Below are 20,038 nucleotides of genomic sequence, written 5' to 3' on the forward strand. Positions count from 1 at the left end.
TATACATATATTTTTTTTCAATCCCATCCCTACAAGGAGAATTACCTTGTCTAATCAGTTTCTTTGATGTCAGTATCCCCAGCCCAAAACACCAAGTCAGAGACAGGTACATAGCACAGAAAATTTCAGTGTGGATAATAGAAATTTAATTTAGTTTTGTAGGCTACTGAAAAATGGGCCTTACAAAGGAAAATGTTAACAGTAGGCAGCACTTCCAGCTCCACGGTGAGGTATTTCCAGAAGAGGAAGGACTACACCTGATGCCTGCCTGTGGCCACTTTCCAAAGGCTGCCTCGTCCTTTGCTTTGGGGCTCAGCTCGTCCCGCCGGCACCGCCACCCCATCCCGCGGGGCTGGGGCTCTGGGGCAGCGCGGGAGGGGCTCTGCTAAACCAGCCCAGAACCGGGGGAAAAAATCTGCCGCGAGAAAGACTCTGCCCAGCCCCCAGGCTGCTGAAACTTGGGTTCGCTGCAGCTGCCGCGTTGCAGGCGGAGCGAGCCGCGCACCGGGGCCAGCCCGGGCCACGCGGGACGGGCATTTAAAAATAATGTTCCTGTCTTGATTTTCGGGTACCTGGGGAAACGCACCGGGCTGGAGGTGCAGAGCACACGCAGACAGCCCCCGCCTCCGGCGCCGCGGGCCGCGCACGCGTGTCTGTGCACGCTCCGGAACCCGCGCGTCCCGGTGCCCGGGCCGGGCTGTGCGGGGCCGGGCCGTGCGGGGCCGGGCTGTGCGGGGCCGTGCGGGGCTCCGCCAGGCGCGCGCCCGCGGGAGCCGCCAGGCCGGGGCCGCGCGGGGGGGGCCGGGCCGGGCGGGGCCCCTTAAGGCGCGCGGCGGCGGCGCGGGGCGCCCATGTGGAGTCGCTCCACGCCGTGTTGTGCTCCGCGCCCATTGGCCCGCGCCGCGCTGACATCTTGTCATGGGCCGCCAGCGCACTGCGGGGGGAGGGCCGCCCGCAGCTCCCGGCGGCCGGAGCGCTGCCCCGCCGGCCCGGCCCCCGCCGCGCTCGCCTCCCTCCCGCGCTCCGCGCCCGCCCCGGGGACAACCGGCGTTGGCGGCCGCCCCGCGCGGCAGGAAGGGCTGCGGGGCCCCCCGCGCCTGGCGCCGGGCCCGCCGCCGCGTCCCGTCCCGCCCCGTCCCGTCCGGGCGGCGCCGCCTGATCCGCACCGCGTCTTAGCGCCGCCCGCCGCGTAGTAGCGGGGCCGCGCCAGCGCCCGCCTGTTGTGTTTCTGTTGCCGCCCGCCATCTTGTCGCCAGCGCTGCTGCCGTCGGGGCGAGCCGCGGGGCGGCGCGGCGCCGGGGCCGGGCCCGCGCACCGGGGAGGCGGCGGCGGCGGCCGGGACCCGCGCCATGAGCATCGAGACGCTGCTGGAGGCGGCGCGGTTCCTGGAGTGGCAGGCGCAGCAGCAGCAGACCGCACGTGGTAAGGGGCCGGTCGCGCCGCGCCGGGGCCGCCGCCTGACAGCCCGCGGCCGGCTGGGGCGGCGCGGGGACGGGAGCGGGGACGGCGTCGCGCCGGCAGCTCCCCGGGGAGCGGGCGCTGGGGCGGGCGGGAGCGCGGCGGTGCCGGTGCCAGGCGCTGCTGGGGGGGCCCGGCCAGGGGCGGCGGCGGGGGAAGCGGCGGCGGGCGCGGGGAGGTGACAGGGCGCGGGGCGGGGCGGGAGGGGGGAGGGCCCGGCGGGCGCTCCCTGCGGGCGGGGCGGCCCCGCACCCCCGGGACCCGCTGCCCGGGCCGCGCCGGGGGCTCCGGCCGCCCCCGCCCCTCCCGCGGGCGCGCTGCGTGTCCCCGTGCGCGGGCGGGGCGGGGGCGGGGCGGCGCCGCGTGACGCCGCAGGCCCCGCCCCCCACCACGTGCGCGCGGGGAGCCCCGCCCGCGCGCCCCCCTCCCCGCCGAGCCCCCCCCCCCCCGCCCGCCCCGCGCCCGGGGGTTCCCGCCGGGGGTCGCGGCTGCCCCGTCCCGCCCGCCGCGGCGCCCCCGGCGCTGCCCGCCCGGCCCCTCTTCCCCCGGCCCCGGCGCTGCGGGTCCCGCCGCCCCTGCGGGCCCGGCTCCCCCGGGGCCGCACCGCAGCGCCCTGGCCCGGCGTGCCCTGGCCGCGGAGCCGCCCCTGCTCCCGCCGCCGGGTCGCGGTGGTGTGGCCGTGGTGCGGCAGCAGCTCAGACACACGCGTGGGCATCTGCGGCAGCGCGGGGGGACCCGCGGCGTGTCCGCGCCGGGCGGGAGCTGCGGCCCCTTTGTGCGGGTGATGAGTCATGCGGGAGAGCGGGATGTGATGGAGGAGGCAGCGCCAGACCCGCAGGGGCCAGAGTCGTCCCAGACGGGGGCAGAAACCTGCGGTTCGGGACCGCGGTGGTCCCGTCGGCCCCGCTTGGCACGGGCACCCGGCGGGGCGGGGCTGTCCCCGCAGGGTGGGTGTCGGAGCTCCCCGCAGCCCCCAGGGCGGTGACGGGAGCTCCCTGTGCCTGTTGTGACAATTCCGACGCCTGTCTCCTCAGCCGTGCTCCGGGGCTGTTCGTTTTTGCAGCTCTGGGGCTCACGAGTGGTGAGCGTGCCCCGGGTACAGCAGAGGTCAAACGCTGCAGAACTGGTATTGAGCAGGATTGTTTATTATATCTTCTGCTGCTGGAAAATATTTTAATTACTATCCAGCTACGCTGCATGATGAGATCGTTTTGTAAATGGATGCAACAAGTGAGGATGTGGGATCCGTGGGAAGAAGTGTTGGCTGCAAGGCAGGAGTGGCAGGAGTGGCCCGGCTGCATCCTGCTGGACGACCTCTGAGGGCAGGCGTTATTCCTAAGCAAGGCACGGGCAGAGCAGTGCACCAAAACCCAACAGGAATTGGGGGCTTTTTGGTTGCCAGGAGCAGCACACGGGGTTGCCCAGGGTGGCGTTTCTTACCAAAGCCCAGCCCAGGTGGGAGCTGCCTGGGGGGCTGCACAGCACCATGTGCTGCTGTCAAGCCCACCCTTGACTGTTTCTGCTGCAAAAGACATGTTGGGGCTGAGCTGGCTGGTGGAGCAGCAGCGTCAGTGCAAACGTGGCTCCTTCAGGGAAGTCCTGAGCACCAGGAAGATGTGTGGCATGAGAGGGAGGAGCTCGTGGCCTGAACTTTGGGTAACAGGAAGATGTCAGGGGAGAGCACAAGCAGAGAAACAGCTGGGAAAGGCTCTGTGGGCAACAATAAAGCATTCTAGGTTGGCTTCCTTCCCTCGCCGCCTTCTTCCTCTCCTCCCACTTCAAATGTGTCTTCAAATGAGCTTTAGGGTCTGCATTACACCCACAGTTACACTGTGTAGCTCTGGGGGTCTAGTCTGGCCTTTAAATCAATTAAATTTGGGAACAGCATTAGAAAATCTAAAATAAAAGTGGTTTAAGGTTGCTGAGTCAAAAGCTGAGGGAGGTGCCGCAGGGTGCTGGGCATCGGGTGGGAGAGCAGGATGGGATCCTGCTGGGAGCCCCCTCTAATGTGTGGGGAGTGTGATCTGCCCTTCTTCCCCATGGGCCTGCCCAGCTGGTGTCCAGGCCTTCCCAGCAGCCAGATGGTGACATACCAAAAATACTTGGACTGTTGCTTTTTCAAACCAGGGAGTAGAGGAGGAAAAGTCTTCCAGTCAGCCAGACCTCCATCCTCCTGTCTTTATGAGGAGTAAAACTGATAGTAGGGAAAACCAGAAAGGTTTTGGAGAGAGTTCTCCCTGGACTCACCAGGAGGTCAGGCCAGCAGCTTTGTTGAGGTTGGTAGTTACCAGGGGGCAGCCTGGGTAATCTCAGGCTTTGGGGTGTAATGCAGGGTAGAGCTGCTGGGAGAGCTCAGTGGGCAGACCTGAAGTGAGGTGATGTGCTGCAGGAAGCAGGGTGGTGCCAGAGCAGCAGCTCAGTAGAGTGTGGTGCAGTTGTGGTTGGGAGCTCGGGGACAAAGGAGACGCTGGTGCGGTGGGATCCTTGAGCTGTGCCAGTCCTTACTACAGCAGAGTTCAGGCTTTGTGGAGCACTTGCTGGAGTTTGAAGGACGCAGCACAAGTGGTTGGTTATCTCCCAAGTAAACTGGGAGCAAAGGAACTGTGATTATCAGACTAAGTTGGAGGGAATTCTGTGCTTATTAATTAAACAAACTACCCAGATGCATCTAGTGATTTTTACATCTGTAGAATCCTCACACTTGATGACACTTCCACAGCATAAACATTCTGCTCTCACTGACTCAGCTGGGTTTTGGAGGCTCCTTTGCTCATGTGCTCGTGGCACCCGTGGTTTGATGCCTGGTTTTGCTGCACCGAAGGAGTTTCTGACTGATGAGGATGGGTCTCTGCAGATGTGCTGAGATGTAACGAAAATGAAACGTGAGTGGTTTGGCTCCTCATCCAGGCTCTGGTTTGTAGGCCCAGCAGACCCATTCTCCTTCCTGATGACAAGTGTTGTGTAAGTGATGATCATAGCAATTATTTTATTTGGTTCTCATTAATTTATGGGGGAAAAAAGCAAGAGATTTGGGGGAGGTGAGTGGGATAGTTGATGTTGTGCATTTATTGTAATATTGATGCTGTGGGAGTGCAAACAACACAGACACACCCTGGACATTCACCATGTTGGCTACATACTTCAGCATTCCCAGTTGTTTTGGGAGTCAGGATTTTGAAGTGCTCTTGTCTCATCCACATCTGCCCTTTCATCCTTCATAGTGTTGCTGCTGAGAACCCTTTTTCTGTAAATAAGTGGCTCCCATGTACATAAAGGTCTATGTCTACACTTGCACAAACCCACAAACTTGAGATCCTTTTTCTGTCATTTGCAAACTCCAGAGATGTTTGACTTGGATGAGAGAGGGGCTGATTTCTTTGAATTTAGGTTAATCCAAGAATGTTTCATGATGTAAGAAAACAAGTGTATTTATAATTGCAAGTAATCAATGTTTGTTTAATTAGTGTTTTTCCCATAGATAGTAGCTTATGACCCACTCAGCTTGCACTCTCTGCTTTGCTTGGTGCTGCTCAGTTATGTTCATAGCCTTTCATTTCTTTGGATATTGACAGCAAGGATGGTGACCAAGCAGTAGCCCTAGCCCTGACCTTTCCCATCTCCTCTAGCTGCTATTTTGTGCACACATAATTGCAGGGGATCGATATCAAGCAGTAAGTGTGATGTTGAGACACATCTCCAGAAACCACGTAGGGCTTTCAGGCCAGAGCTGAGTGGTGTTCTGGCCAGCCTGAGGTGCAGACAGGTCCTGAGCATCTCTGGATGCATGTGACCACATCCTCAGCCATCAGCAGCACCTCACATAGAGCAGGTGATGGTTTGGGTGGTGTCAGACAGTTGTGCAGAGCAGGTATCTCTCTCTGGAAAATCTGCTGCCACCTGAGAGCCTGAAGCATTCAAGCAAGTTCGTCACTCTGGTTTTGATTAGCTTTGTTCTCCCTGTTTAACACTGCAGTGGCCAAATGGCAGGATGGTGCTAGCCAGGACATGCTGCAGTTTTAGGTGTGATACAGCTTGAGCTCTTGCCCACCTGCAGGAAGCCATGCAAGAAAAGACCATACCAGGTGTGTTTGATGAGAAGCACACGTGTAGTCCATGGCTGGATTGTGGGCAGAAGATGCTGTAGGTTCCAGGTTTTTGCTGTGAAGGTGGGCAAGATCACAATGATGCTGCACTGTGTATGGGAGGAGGATGTAGCTGGCTCCAGAGCTGCTCTTCTTCTCAGGATACTGGTGGCATGCTGGCTCTGCACTTCTATTAATTGCCTTGAGAAGAGAGCTGACCAGTGTGAACGACCTGTGGAAACAGCCCCTGGGATGAAGGTGCAGCAGTGGACTGGTGTTCTTATGGGGACTGAGGGACATGAACTGGTGTCCATCAAATACTCTTACCTAACAGGCTGGTAATTAACCCACAGATCCGGTTTTGCCATGACTCAGTGTGTGACATGAAGTCACTTAACCTGTCTTGCTTCAGCTCCTGGTGTTTGTAAAATACAGGCAGTGTGTTGTCTGACTCCCAGAAGTTTGCAGACCGATGGTCTGAGACCTGCCTGCCAGTGGTGGGGTCTTGGTGTCTGCTGTGGGCACATCTAGAGTCTGGGCTTTTTGTTGTAAGAGTACCTGGTTTGTTTATAATACGGTTTAATAAGTCAGCTCATGTTTGCCATTCTTTTCTGACCAGCATCACTGTTCCCTGAGTTTCTGCAGCCCCTGGGGTGTCCCATGGTCCCAGGGCCAGGGGGGCAGCAGCATCCTCCTGTGTTGGAGCAGGTAGGGCAGGATCCTGCCAGTCTTCAGTGCTGCTTTTCGCTCCAAGCTGCGACACAGAACTGTTCACCTTACAAGTACCAGCTCATCAGAGCACCTGACTTTGTCTCCCAGTTTCTTAAACCTGCCAGTGCCCAATGGAGGAGCATCAGGACAGCCTCCCACGTGGGAGCAGCTCTGTGGCTGTGCCCAGGTGGAGCTCCTCAGGCAGTGGAGCAACCAGTGGTTGGTCGCATGCTGCTGGTGCCCAATCTGCTTGTCAGAGCTAGTGCTTTTCTGCACTTTATCCTGAATTCCTCATGAAGTGCAACATGAGTCTCCGTCAGTCCAGCCTGCCAAGCTGTGGTGCTGCCGTAGAGACCACAGCACCTTTCCAGCTTGAGGCACTGGGGTGGTCTGGGTGTGTACAAGGCTGTGATGGTTTCATGCTTTCAGCAGTCTCAATCTGTTTTCTTTTCCTTTGTAGTACTGCTAAACCCTGGCCCTTTATTTCTTTCTTCTGTCTGCTAAAAGTTGGTTGTAACTAAAATGCAGCTAAAATGACAATCTGGAGTTGGATCAGGGTTTCAGTTAAGCACTGGAATAGCAAATTAAAGCACAATGTAAATCATCTGTGGAGATTTGAGAAGCTGTTGCTTTGAGAAATGTCTGCCAGGTATTGTTTAGTTATGGTTGGTTCTTCTTTGGGGCTTGGGAAATGAACGACATGAGTTTTTGAAGGTCTTTCCAGCCTTCCTTTCTGTGTTCCAGGAGCCACAGTGGTTTTGTTGAAGGGACACACTGCCTCGTAAGCCACCTCTCTCCATAAAGTAGGAATAAAGCATGTTTGCACCCTAGATTTTATCAGGCAAGAGTATCTTCTTGTTATTTCTTGAATTTATTTCAGCTTTGGATACTGACGTCACTGTCACTGATTTCTGAGAGTTACAGATAAGCTCATCATGCTACAATCAGTGGTCAGTATTGGTTGGTGCTAAGGAGGGGTAGTTCATATGAAGGCTGATTTTCCTTGAATTTTGCAGCTGTGACGTGGATGTGTCATCATGCTCTGCCTGAGAGAGTGGAGATTCAGGTATTTTTGTTATTAATAGTGAATGGTGATGTTGTCTGCAGATAAGGTATGATAAGTGTGGTGTGCCAGTGAGGACAGCTCAGCAGAGGGAGTATGGGGTGGGAGAGAAGAGTCAGGCTTGTGCTGTGCCATTGTCAGCAGAGGGGCTCAGAGAGAGGGGTCACCATTTCAAAGGGGTCCCAGTTTTCCAGCTTGTTTCAGACACCTGGAGGCACCAGCAGCCAATTGCTGTCACAGCCCCTTGTGTTGGCAGCCTCAGCCATGGCTCAGAGCTGGCTCAGGCTGGGCACTGCTGCTTTCCAGAACTGCTGACTCTGTTCTTATCTCCCTGGCCTGGTTCTCCCATCTGGAGTTCAGGACCTGCAGAAACCGAAACCAACCTTCAGACTCGAGCCTGCCCTTCCTCTCCACGTGGTGATCTCCCTCCCTGAGTGTGGCCAGGACAGCCTCAGACATGGAAAACCTCTGGAGACTCCTTCTGTCCCCAGCACTTCCCTGGAATGAATCAGGAGTGACTCCTGGGGGTGATACTGCTGAAGAACTGGTGTGAGTGAAATTCAGGGCACTCTTCTCTGGGTCTGTACTGGTTCATGGTGAACAGAATGAGCTCCTGGAAGCACTGAATGATGCAGAGAAACAATTCAGACTATTCAGAAGCTTGCACCACCGAACTGCCAGTGCCTGATGGTTCATGGAGTTCAGTGGTGTTCCCTCTGTGTGGGGGAAGGACCTTTAAGCATATGCAAGGAGAGGTGCTTGATTATGCAAAGGCACACGCTGTTGATAAATTCTGAGTACTGATAGTGCCCCTACTACAAAGTAGGAGCATTAAAAGGGCATTAACATTCCTTGAAGGCTGCTCACTGCCTGCTGTTGCAGCAGGACTGGGGCAGGAGGTCGGGGAGCCCTGGCTGCTGCCGGGGACACGAGTGGCTCAGCCTGTAGGGTGGCTGCTCTGGCTGCAGCACCCCAGTGCACTGGGGTGGCATTTTCAGGGCAGGCAGAAGGGAGGAGATAAATTTAAACCCGGCAGATTATTAGGTAACAAAGTTAAGAGTGCCTGGCACTGTGTATTCCTGGACCATCAGGGCCCTAAAATAGCACCAGTCCAGTGGTCAGGAACGCTGACCCTGTTTCTGTGTCCTCCTCTGACAAGATTTGCTGTTTGGTCCTGCTGCTGTTGCTGTTGTCCTCCTTTGTGCTGCGTGGCCTCCGTGGCTTGGCCAGGGAGCTGAGGTCCCCTGCTCTCATGACATGGCCCTTGGGGCAGGCAGGGTGAGGGTCCCTCTCCCCTCATGCCTCAGCGATGGGTCAGACCCCCAGGGGTTCACAGGGCTGGTTCACTCCCTTGACACAGTCCTCAGTCCCTTGATGAGAGTGTCAGGAATGAGTGGAAATCACTTTTATTTCTCTCTGTTGAAGAAAAGCGGGTGAACTTACTTCATATGGAACAACAAAGAGCTCTAGGGGGCTTTTTAAAGCATGTCTTTAAATTGTTTGCAAGGTGTGAGTTCAAAGTGAGCAGGAGACAGATCTTCATGGCTCGATGGAAGTGTTTGTGTCCTGGTGGTGTGTGTGCAGGAGCAAGGGGCTCACGGACTCTTCAGTCCTCTCACTGGCTGAGGGGTCAATAGCTCGGTTCCTTTTTGGCAGTGAGTGGGTCAGACACAGGACAGTGTCTCATTGGTGTGGGATTTTGGATTAAAAAAAAAATCCTTGAAATAAATTCTTTAGCTCAAGGGAGCTCAAGATTTGCAACACCAAAGGCCTTGTTGGCAGCTTGTCAGCAGCCCGAGGGCTGCACCTGCTTCACAGAGACATTTACATAAATATTTCTGATCAGTAACGCACGCTTGTAACCTTACTTTCCTGTTCTCTTGCTTCCCTGGTGAATGAGGATTACTTGTGGGAATTTCACTGCAGTTTCCTGCTGGTGTCCTGGGAAGCAGTGTCTGGGAAGCAGTGTCTGGGAAGCAGTGCTGGGCTGCAGGTCTCCCTGCTGGACCCTCCACTGTCACCACGCGTGTGCCAGGAGCCGGCGCGGGCCTGGGTTCTGCAGAGGCAGGTTCTGCTGTCCCCACCAGACCTGCAGCAGTGCCAGGAGCTTCTCCCTGCTGCCTGCCCTGCTGCAGCCCTCTCCAGCCCGGTGGTTTCCTGGGGCTGGAAGCCGGGCCCTGTCTGCCGGGTGGGTCCCAGGACGCTGCTCCCTCAGCCGGGCCGCGCGGCCCAGCACGTAGGGAGCTGCATTAGTCAGCAGGTCGGCAGGGCTGGGTTTCCTCGTGCGTCCCGTGCCAGGGCCATCGTGTTGGCTCTGGCTGCCAACCAAGCAGCAAAGTGGAGCAAAAGAATTGCAGACAAAGGGCTTTTATTTATTAGTTATTAACGTTGTTCAGTTGAACCTGGCTGGTGTCATCAGTAGCTCATGTTTGTGGTGTTTGCGTCAGGGGATTCCTGCTGGGGAGGTTGCTGCTCTGCCCTGCTTTACTTCACCCTTTAAAGAAATGTTGATAATTATATTTTCTCAAAACATTTCAGAGTAGAGAAATACTGCATTCAGACTCTGAGCTTCTGATTAAGCAGCCTCACAGTTAGCAGTCTAGAGCTCACTTACCCTCCTACTTGGTGCTACAAGGAGTTGAATAAAAATGTTGGATTTGAGTCTCAGGCAACCATGGGAGAAGCACTCTCTGGATGTGAAATCCTTCCAGAACACTGAAATTCACATGGTGCCTTCCCAAGTGGTGCAAGTTGGAGTCTGGAGATGCAGGCCTGGCACTGGAGCTCAATCCATCTCCTCATGCAGGAGCTGGAGGGCGTTCAGGCTGTCAGCTGGGTGCTTGCCCCCGTTCCTGGTCTCATAAGCTGTGTGTGTTCTGGCTGTTGCTGCAGCTGGGAGCTGAACTGGGGTTGCTGAGGTTCAGAAGGTTTGAAGTTGCCAACCAGTGAGCAGAGTTGGGCCAAAAATGCCTTAATGGAGGTTGGATGAAACTTGGTGTTTGCTGCAGAACTTCTGGGCTGAAGGGATGTCAGGAAATCACGTTGCCTGTGAATCAGGGACAGTGATGCTGTGTGGTCACATGCTCCAAAGGTCATTCAGAATCAGCAATGAAAGTTTTGTTCCCTTTATTGCTCTGTTGCTTTTGCATGACACCCCTCAGAGTCCAAGCAGCAGGGCTGCTGGGGCAGCTCCACAGCTGGTGAGGTTGCATTGCCAGGGGGCCCTTTTCCCCTTGTTTCACTTGTACTTAATACAGCTGCTTCTTTAAGGTAATCAGGGGTTGGAGGGTTGCAGTATACATGCTTTTCTACCAAATTTCCTACATACACAGTTCAACTTCAGCATTTAGGTCAAGCTGAAGCTTCCCCTGTGGGCAGGCTCTTTTGGGATTTTCTTAGAGCTTCCTCTGAGTTACCTGATTCTAAGAGAGTATGCATCATTTCTGTGATCCTTTGCTTGATGAAGTATAGGTTTATTTTTCAAATAATTGAGTATTACCATGGAGAAGCTGTAGCTGGAAGCATGCTGCTGGTGCACCATTTTTTGTTGCAGCTCCTTGGAGGCTGTCAGGAATGGAATGCACTGAGCTTCATGGACAGTGTGCTTGGAGGTATTTGATAGAGGCTGTGAGATGTCTAGATGCTGGGGCCACTGGCGCCACGGGACTTGTATAAATAAATTCATTTGTGCCATGTTCACACAATTAAAGCTGGAGACCTGGATCACATTTAATAAGGTTTGTTTTGCTAGTCAGGCCACACAGATTTCATTTACTTTGTCTGGTGTTCTAAAAACATACAGGAACATACACACAAGTTTAAGAGCTTAAATAAAACCCACGGCAGTACAGAAGTGCCCTAACAGGTGTGTATCAGTTTAAAGTCTATTGAGCTAAGATTTATGCTTGATAGTACAAAACAGGGGATTTTAACCTCAGAACCCTGCTCTGCCCTGCCTGGTGGTTGGTTATGACCAGCTGCAGTCCTGGGGCTGCTCTTTGTCTCTGGGCTGTCGGGTGTCCTGGGTCAATGCTGGGAGAACTGGGAGCTTGGGACACCTTGCTCACCAGGATTCCCTGGCTCTCTCATGCTGGCTGTAGTTTAGGAGGTGATCCTGAAGTGCACATATTATTTTTTTTGAGATGCTGTTCCCCGGGTTTGTCCTCACCTCCCTGGGAGTGACCAGCAGCATTGTCCTGGGGCTGTCACAGGGCCAGGGCCACTCCTTGATAATGTGCTTGGTAGCTCTTTGCCAATTTAGAAACAGAAAAGGGAGACCTGAACCTGTTTTGTTGTGGGTTGATTTCTGTAGAGCACAGTGATGTGTTCACATGTGAACATGAGCGTGGAAAGCTTTGGGAAGGTACTGCAGAAGCATCACTCGGGGTGCTGAGTCCATCCCTGCGAGCTTGGGTGAGGGCAAGCAGGGACTGATGCTGCACCTACACCAGATCCCTCCCAGGAGTGGGCACAAGCTCATTGTCAGCAGTCGAGTTGCAGCTCTTGAAGGTCTTTCAGTCTTGTTCATCGGAGTAGGAAGTGGCTGGGTCAGGCCATTCATCTCCACGTGGGGAATGGGGGAGCAGGGTGGATGGATGGTGCGTTGCTTTTCGTCTGCTGCTGCAGTTGTGGTGTCCCTGGAGACGTCAGGGTTGCAAACAGCAGAGGAGCCAGGAGCTGCCTCCGTGGCTTGGTCCGAAGGGCTGAATGTGGTGGCAGGACGGGGTTTGTGTTCAGTGTGTGCTGGAGTGAGAGGGTGAGGAGTGGAAGGTGCAGCAGGTGGGGACACGGGGTGGATCTCAGGCACGGGTCCTGTGGTGGCTGGGACCCCCAAGGGCCCTCACTGCCCTCTCAGAAATGCGGGCAGTTGGTCACCAGCCCGGTTACAGCCTGCGGGTGGGGAATGTGGGGACAGCACCATTAGTGACTGTGGGTGTCTCCCTTCTCTTCTAGAGGAGAATGAGAAGCACGAGAAGCTCCGGCTGGAGAGGGAGCAGGAGCAGAAGAAGGCTGGCAAGGCCAGCGTGCCGCGGGCCAGCAGCGCGGCTGCCCCCGAGGAGCCCCGCGGAGAGCTGCTGCTGCCCACCTCACCCCCGGCCCCCGCGCCCCCGCCGCCCCCGCCCCTGCCAGCCCCCATTTCTGTCATCCCCATCCCTGTGGTCACCAGTCCCCCGCAGCAAGCAGCCCAGACCGCCCTGTCCCCGCCACTCGCCCCTCGCCACCAGCCCCTCCTAAGCACTCCTGGTGTCACCAAGGAAGCCTCTTCGGTGGCCCCTGTCATCCAGAGGCCGCCAGGCCCGCTGCTGCCGGACGGGAAGGCTGCCACCCCCCCGTCGGGCAGCCCGAAGCAGCTCCAGCATTACGCAGCGCCCGTCCTGGCCATCTCCCAGCACCATGTGGTTCAGCAGCCCATCCAGCCCCACCAGCCCCTGCAGCACCCAGGAGCACCCCCGCAGCTCAGTGCTCTGAAGCTGGCTCCAGCAGAAGACACGAAACCAAATGAGCAGAAGAAGAGACCTGGAGGGTGAGTGCACCTTGTGTGGGGAGGCTTCGAGAGGGACCAGACAAAAACGATGCTGAAAGCTGCATTGACTTGGAGCAGCTACTGCTTTTGCAAAGAGTTGTCAGACCAGAAATCCCAAGATCCGTGGATGTTTGGATGTGTTTTTTTGATAGCAGGGTTTCCTAGCTTGGTGTTTTTTATTTTACCTTCCCTGACTACACACTGTAGGATTCTGTGTAAGGATTTCTTTTTCCAAGCCAGAACTCTCTTAGGAAACAAGGCCCAGCACTGCCTGTCTGAGCTCAGGTGGCATCTGGTATTATGTTTGGCAAAAGATTTCTGCTTGCACTGGTCAGGGAAGTCATGCAGCGGTGTTGCTTGCAGGAACTTTCTTGAAAACTGGAATGTGATCTGGGAGGCTTTATTTCCCAGGACAGATATCGCCTTAGCTGCTGTTTCAGTTTCTTAGTGCTGTAAGTGCCAAGGGCGTCCTGCTTGTTCAAAACTCCTGCAGCTGGAAGGGACTAAAGGCTGTTTAATCTGTACCCACCCTCGGACAGGACTTGTGACTGATGTTGCTCCAGGTTAGTGTTTGTCTAACTTGTTCTTAAGGACTTTGGCTGGTGGAGACTCTCTTCTCCTTAGGTGGTTGTTTCCAGGGCACAGTATCCTAACACGTAGGCTGGCGTTATTTCTTGTGAACGGGGAGAACAAATTGTTCCCTTCAAGCTCTGACAGAAGAAATAGGCAAAATGCAGTCATTGCTGGGCCAGTGACCTGCTTGGGAAGAACGTTTTGGCCAGGTCAAAATCTGGCCTTGCCTTTTGGTCCCTCCTGGATGGAGCTCAGTGTTTGGATGCATCAGAAGGTCAGGACGTGGCAGGTCCCCTGGTCCTTATGGCGTTTGCTCTGAGCTGTAAAGCAGAAGCTCTGTAACCCTGCTGGGAGAGGAGCAGGAGCATGGGGCTGTGAGTTGGTACTGACCTTCTCTCTGCACGGCCTCCATGCCAGGAGTGGTAATTCAGTGTCATCTTGTGGGAGCAGGAGGAGATGTAAGATGTAGTGGACAAAAAAAATGGTTCATTGTGTCCTCTGGGATGTTGAGATCCCAAAATGCATAGAAGGAAACAGTGACAGAAACATAGATAAGAATTTGTAAAGATAATGGCCTTTGTAAAGTGCCAATATAATTCCTCTAAGATAGATTATGATCTTTAGAGCTTGTCTATAAAATGCTCAGCTGCAGAAAGGGTAAGTGTATTTGTGCTTTAATCAGGTGAACCTGTCACTGATGTTGCTGTGTGGGGTTCCAGTGGGAGGGAGGGGGTTTCCCATGGCAGGGGGTGCCAGCAAAGGCTGCAGGGGATTTGCTATTGGAGCAGCAGCCTCTTGGACTGTCAGACTGATCTTTGCTCCTGGGAAGTTGGGAGAGCTGATGTGCCAGTCCAGAGGGCAGCATCACCTCTGGGGCTATGCTGGAGTCAAGGCATTTTACCCTGCAGGATTTCTGGAGCTCTTGGCATAGGAACTGCAGGAAGTACCTGTGTGCTGAGCTGCAAAGGCTTCCTGAAGTGCATTTTGGTGGGTTACCCTGAGGTGCATGCTCCTTGGCTCCCCAGAATTACTCCTTCACACATGAGCACAGAGAAGATGTCTTTTTCAGCTTGTAAATGTTTCATGGGAAAAGTCAAATATTTGTTTTTAAATACCTGAATATTTATTAAATATTAATGTACCTCCTGAAGTGCTCACCTCAGTGCCAGTGTATTTTCAGCCAAAGGCACATAATTACTTTGCTTAGCGTGTGGAAGATACTTGAAATCTGCACATGTATGCTCATGTACTTTATCACCACTGTAGCTGAAAATTCAGATAAGATGATTTTGTTTGGCTTTTCCTAAAAGTATTCTTCAGATTCAGAGGGCGGGGACAGACCAGAACCCCAGAAACCAGAAGCTTGCCCTGGTTCTTCCTCTAGCAATGGGGGGATTCCTCGATTGCCTCATTCCATGTTCATGCTCAGCTCTGTTATTTCAGCCACAGTAAAAAATGCAGTGGTTTGAAGCATTTCTGCCAAGTCCTGTACACTTCAATTTGAAACCACATTAATCTTATCCCACTGGAGTGCAGGCATAGATCAGAAATGGGTCAGAATCTGGGCAGTCTGGTACTGTGTAAATACGTAAGTTCACACTCTGTGTCTTTCCCCTTGTTGACAGTAGCTGTGTCTGTGTGTAATACACGTAGGATTCCTGTTTGTATCCTGTGTGCAGTATATGCATCATGCTTGTCGCATTTTACATGCATGTAAAGTACGGATTTTATCTTGATACAGGATAGGTAGAAGTATATATTAAACTAATACCAAAACAGCAATATCTGAACAACTCTATTGCTTTTTAATATTTACTGTTAGAGACACACACACACACTGCTGGAAGTACAGGTTGAATGGCAGTAGTTTTAAACCTGACACTGAGTGTATCTCTGTTCTGTTTGGGTTACAGGGTTGGGACCAGGGAAGTACATAATAAATTGGAGAAGAACAGGTGCGTAGAAAGCCAGGGGTTTGGGTTTTTATCATCTTTCCCCTTCCTTCTTTTTCTGTTTTGGTTTTTGGGCCTGTATCTGTCAGTATTTGTTTGGCTTTGGCTTGTTTGTTTGTTTTTTTAACAAATAACCTGAACAAAATTCTTACTGACTTTCAGTGAATCTTGCAGTATTGCTTTGCTTTCTTACAGCTCAGTTCTGCATCTCTGCCTTCCCAACATATTTTCCTTCACCATGTAACTGCATTTCCATAACCCTGCACAGCCCTGATCCTGCAAAGTCCCCACATGCACAATGTTGTAACTTTCCTTTTGATTTAAAGTAATAAAACAGCCAAGATTGGGGGCAGTGTACAGTGTGACTACAGAAATAAAGACCAGTTCCTGATCAAAAACTCTTACTAGTCTAAGTATCTAAATCAGGAACACATGGGAAGCTAGAGCACAGGGAGATGGGATATTTAATTTCAGATTGCACGACAGTTTCCTAACAAAGCTAGGACTAGAATCCAGGGTTACAGCCCTGTAGTCTTTCTGCTGGATGAGCTGGATCAGTTGTGGGCATGCAGGTGGTCTGGGTGGCTGCTATGCACATGTGTACATGCTTTGCTGGATTAAGGCCCAAATTAAGCTCCAGCCCTGTGCTAAATTGATTGCTGGTATGTGCTCCCCCAAGCTGACAAACCACCTGTGCTTTCTTTAGACGTGCACATTTGAAAGAGTGCTTTGAGACATTAAAACGTAACATCCCCAACGTAGATGACAAGAAGACCTCAAACCTCAGTGTCCTAAGGAGTGCCTTGAGATACATCCAGGTATGTGTGCGTTCGGGTTGCTGCTGGCTCTTGTTGTGTATTGCTTTACCTGCTGGAACTTCCAAATTCCAGATTTCCAGAACATTTCACTCTTCTAGGAACACTTGCTTCAGGGAGTCTCCTTATCCTAGAAGTTCCTAGATAATCACAACTCATCTGTGCCAGTAGTGGTGATGGAGTGAACAGACAATTGAGATGATCTTAGAGGGACATGCATACTCTGTAAACTTAAGTTGCTCCTTTTTGGACAGAGGTGGATTTTAATCTGTATATTTTGGGGAGGTTTTCTGTTTGCTTAACCAAAACAGACAGACTTCCAGGAAGGTTTTGAATGTCTCAAATTTTTTATGAGGTAGAAATGCAAGTACAAGTCACTTGCTTGGAGGCAGGGAAAGACTGGAATTTGGGGTTGCAGTGTGTGAAGCTTCAGGTGGCTGGGGTACCAAGAGTGAGGGGGAGAAAGTGAAGGTAAAATGCAGTTCTGTTTGTGGGTTAAGTAAGTATTAGTGTTTGCTTATTGTTTTTTATCTCATATTTGACGGTGTCAGCAATTTTGTCAGCTTTGCGCATTGATTTGTTCTTACAACAGCAGGTTTTCCATATTTACTATTTGTAAAAGTGGCTAATGGTAGCACAAAGGAAATTCTTAGAGATGTCCTCTGTGCCTGTGAAATCAATAGCATGTAATACAATTAAAATTCATCTGGAAAATGAAAGAGTTGCTGAATTTATAACGCATATGGAGAGAGCAAATAGACCTCATGGATTTTGGCTGGAATAAAGGGTGCTCAGAGCTATTCACAGTGGGCTTTTCCACAGTAAAGTGTCAAGTTCCTTGTGTTGTTCGGATTTTCCTCAGTTTCTCTCAAATAGCATTTCATTCCCATGTTCACAAGTACTGGACATTGACTACTTGCATCAACTCTCCTTTGGCGAGTCAGTTATTGATCATCACCTTTCAGAATTAGACCAGCTCAGCCTTTCTCATTAGTGTTCACCAGTCACTTCCCTCCCAGAGCCTTTGGCTGGGGCAAATTCTCCTGTTACCCAGCCACTGGGCAAGCAAGACGAGAAGTATCTATGTTGCTTACAAAAGGTCATTTTTGGAGATGTGGTATTGCTGCATAGGAGATGCATCAGAGATCTGAGCCTTTCTCTTGATGTCAGGCAGGCTGGCGTGGGTAAGGGAGGCAGAGCGATCCGATCGGCAGCTCTTGGGGTTCGGGAGGCAAGTCTGGAGTCAGGATATCGGGAGAGGAGCTGGCTCTGGTGTGGCTGCTGATGTTCTGAGAATACTGATGCCATGCAGGCCTCTCTGCAAGCAGGCAGCATTTTTATTCTTTTGGAAGACAGCTTAAAATTCTCTTTGAGGATATCAGGGGGGATGGCTGGTTCTTGCTCTCCCTCTTCTCTGGATCCAGTGTGAATTGCTCGGAGGCTCAGACGCAATGCAGGTTTGTGCTGCCCGGGCTGTGCCGGCATCGCCGCGAAGCCCCAGGAATTGCATTCCTGTCACGTCGTCTTAGGAAGTGTAAACTACTCTTGTGATGGTCCAGAAGGTATTCACAGATGCAAAGCGTGTTGTTTCCTTTAGGTTTCTGTCACTCAGGGTCCGTTTCAGTGCCGCCTCTGAATCGTTTTTCCATGGATTCAGTCTGTTTGACTAGGCTGGGATCAGGTCTGTGGAGCTTGCTGATCCAGTGTGTCTGTGCTGGCTTCAGGAATTGTGCAGGGAGCAGCCTTTGTTTGCTCCCACCAGATTCAGAGCAGAGAAGCTGAACTCTCCTGTCCAAATGTCTCTCCAGCTTCCCACAGGCGGGTGGCCCTAAGGGTGATGGAGCTGGCTTTGTGGTGCAGACCCTGGGCAGCAGCTTCACCCAGGGTCTGTGCGGGAGTCATGGGCTGTGGTTGTGCTGGAAGTTTGAGTGCTCTGTTTGTTTCCCTGAGAAAAACAGAATATTAGATATCTGATTTGAATATCCAGAGCACAAAATGAAAAATTAATCTTTTTTTATTATTCTTTTTAAAATTCAGTTTGAATTCAGCTTTGCTCTGTCTCAACAAAAAGAGCATCTATCAGTGTGGGGATGGGATGAAGCCCCTGCAGATGATGGTGGCCTCTTCCCAAGGGTTACAGAGCAGGGGTGGGACCATGAGCAGGCAGGAACACCTCTTAGCAACTTGGAGGGGTGAGATGAATCCCAGCCTAATGCGCAGATCAGAGCATGGTGATCATGATTACAAGAAAAAAATAAAAAGCATTGCCTTCTTGGCAGCAAGTCATGCACCAGACTCAGTGTGTTTCACTGAACAGGCTTGAAGAACAGGGGAATTGTACAAAGGAGATTTTAAAATAAAACTTCTTACTCTCAATACAGCAAAGTAGTTTTCTACTAAATGGGAAAAAAAACCCTAAGCCCAAAGGTGTCTTGCAGAGGAGGAGTGCAGCAGGCTGGCCCTGGAGCTCTGCTTAGCTGATGATCTGTGCCCGCAAGGAGTATGACAGTGCACTAATTGTTGCAGCCTCTCTTCCTGTAAAATCCTTTTTCCTCATTCCAGCTGGAACTTCTTAGAAGCAGGCTGTTTGTTGCCTTGGCTGGATTTAAATATTTGTATCTGCATCAGATCAGATAAGTCAGAAAGTTAAATTCTGAACTTCCATGGAGCTGTCATTTTAATTTATCCGTGGAGTCGGGCTTGTGCTCTGCAACAGTAAATTAGAATCTCTGCAATTAAGCACACTGTTGCACAAAGGAAATTAGGCTGAACGCAGCTGGAAGATAATAATCCCTTTCAATGGTGAAGCAGTTGTGGGTGGTGCAGGCTGCTGTGCCTTGGCTCTGGGCTGAGGGAGGCGTCCCTGCAGGTCACGGCAGCACCGTGGGCTCCAATCCCCAGTGGCAGAGCCTGTGACCAAGTGGGTTCCTCACGCAGAAACCTCGCTCTTCACTTTCCTCCCTGCAAAACATCAGGGAAAATGCTTGAGGCCTCCAGAAAGTTTCTAAGATGTGTGAAATGACGTGGTAAAAAAAAATGCATTGGGAAGAAAATGCTGTTTGCTTTGAGAGAGCAGAGCCCTGTCCCCTCAGCTGGGCACTGTCACAGCATGCCCTGGCAGAGCAAGCAGGACTGTCCTGTCCTCTCACTGGAGAGCCGTGCTGTGAGAGGGAGTTGCACTGGGCTTGGCTTATGCTGGAGAAGGTGTTGCTGGGCTGGCCAGGGAGCAGATTCTTCTGAGCCAGGATGCCTGTGCAGCCCCGTGTTTTGATTTGATTCCCTTGGAAGGATTCCTTGGCCCCTAGGAAATGTTATAATCATCTTAGTTGGAAGCTAATTGAAGCCCTTAAGCAAGACTGTTTTCTCTTCTGTGTCTTCAAACTGTGCCTGTCACTGTGGGACCTGAACACCTTCCAGTTTCAGGGGTTATTTTCCGTTGCATATTTAGTGCAGGACGAGATCCAGGTGGTGAGCTCAGCAGGTGACATGGGGACAGCCAGGAGCAGAGCTGGGAGCAGCGCAGCCGCAGCCTGGCAGGGTTCACATCAGCTGCAGCTCCTGCTTGTTCGCTGGTTTCCCCACTGGCTAAATAATAACGTGTTTACCAAATATTAGACAAAGCTGGGCTTCCCAAAGTGTCCAAAAGGCAAAGAGTAAAATGCTTTGAAGATTGCAAATTGGGGCCTGGCCTTCCCTTCCCTGGGCAGCCCATTCCAGTGCCTCACCACTCTTTCAATAAATAAATTTTTCCTAATATCCAACCTAAACCTCCCCTGGCATAACTTAAACTCATTTCCTTTCATCCTATTGCTGATTACTTGGGAGAAGAGACCAACACCAGCCTCTCTGCAACCTCCCTT

At 52.6% G+C, this 20,038-nt stretch overlaps 1 protein-coding gene across 2 annotated transcripts in view; it reads left to right on the top strand.

The window, feature by feature from the left end:
* The first annotated feature begins 1,251 nt into the window (after positions 1–1,251).
* Positions 1,252–20,038, top strand: part of MNT (MAX network transcriptional repressor) — a 30,484-nt gene continuing 11,697 nt past the window's right edge. Inside the window, exons 1-4 of one of the 2 annotated variants that reach the window (XM_051635636.1) lie at positions 1,252–1,422; positions 12,268–12,838; positions 15,325–15,366; positions 16,070–16,181. In XM_051635636.1, coding sequence (XP_051491596.1) covers positions 1,350–1,422; positions 12,268–12,838; positions 15,325–15,366; positions 16,070–16,181 — 798 coding nt within the window. In that variant the 5' untranslated portion in view covers positions 1,252–1,349. The remainder of the gene's footprint in view (positions 1,423–12,267; positions 12,839–15,324; positions 15,367–16,069; positions 16,182–20,038) is intronic. The other variant, XM_051635637.1, reaches the window with a different exon arrangement.

This window comes from Apus apus, chromosome 18 (genome assembly GCF_020740795.1).
Source record: "Apus apus isolate bApuApu2 chromosome 18, bApuApu2.pri.cur, whole genome shotgun sequence".
Lineage (NCBI taxonomy): Eukaryota > Metazoa > Chordata > Aves > Apodiformes > Apodidae > Apus > Apus apus.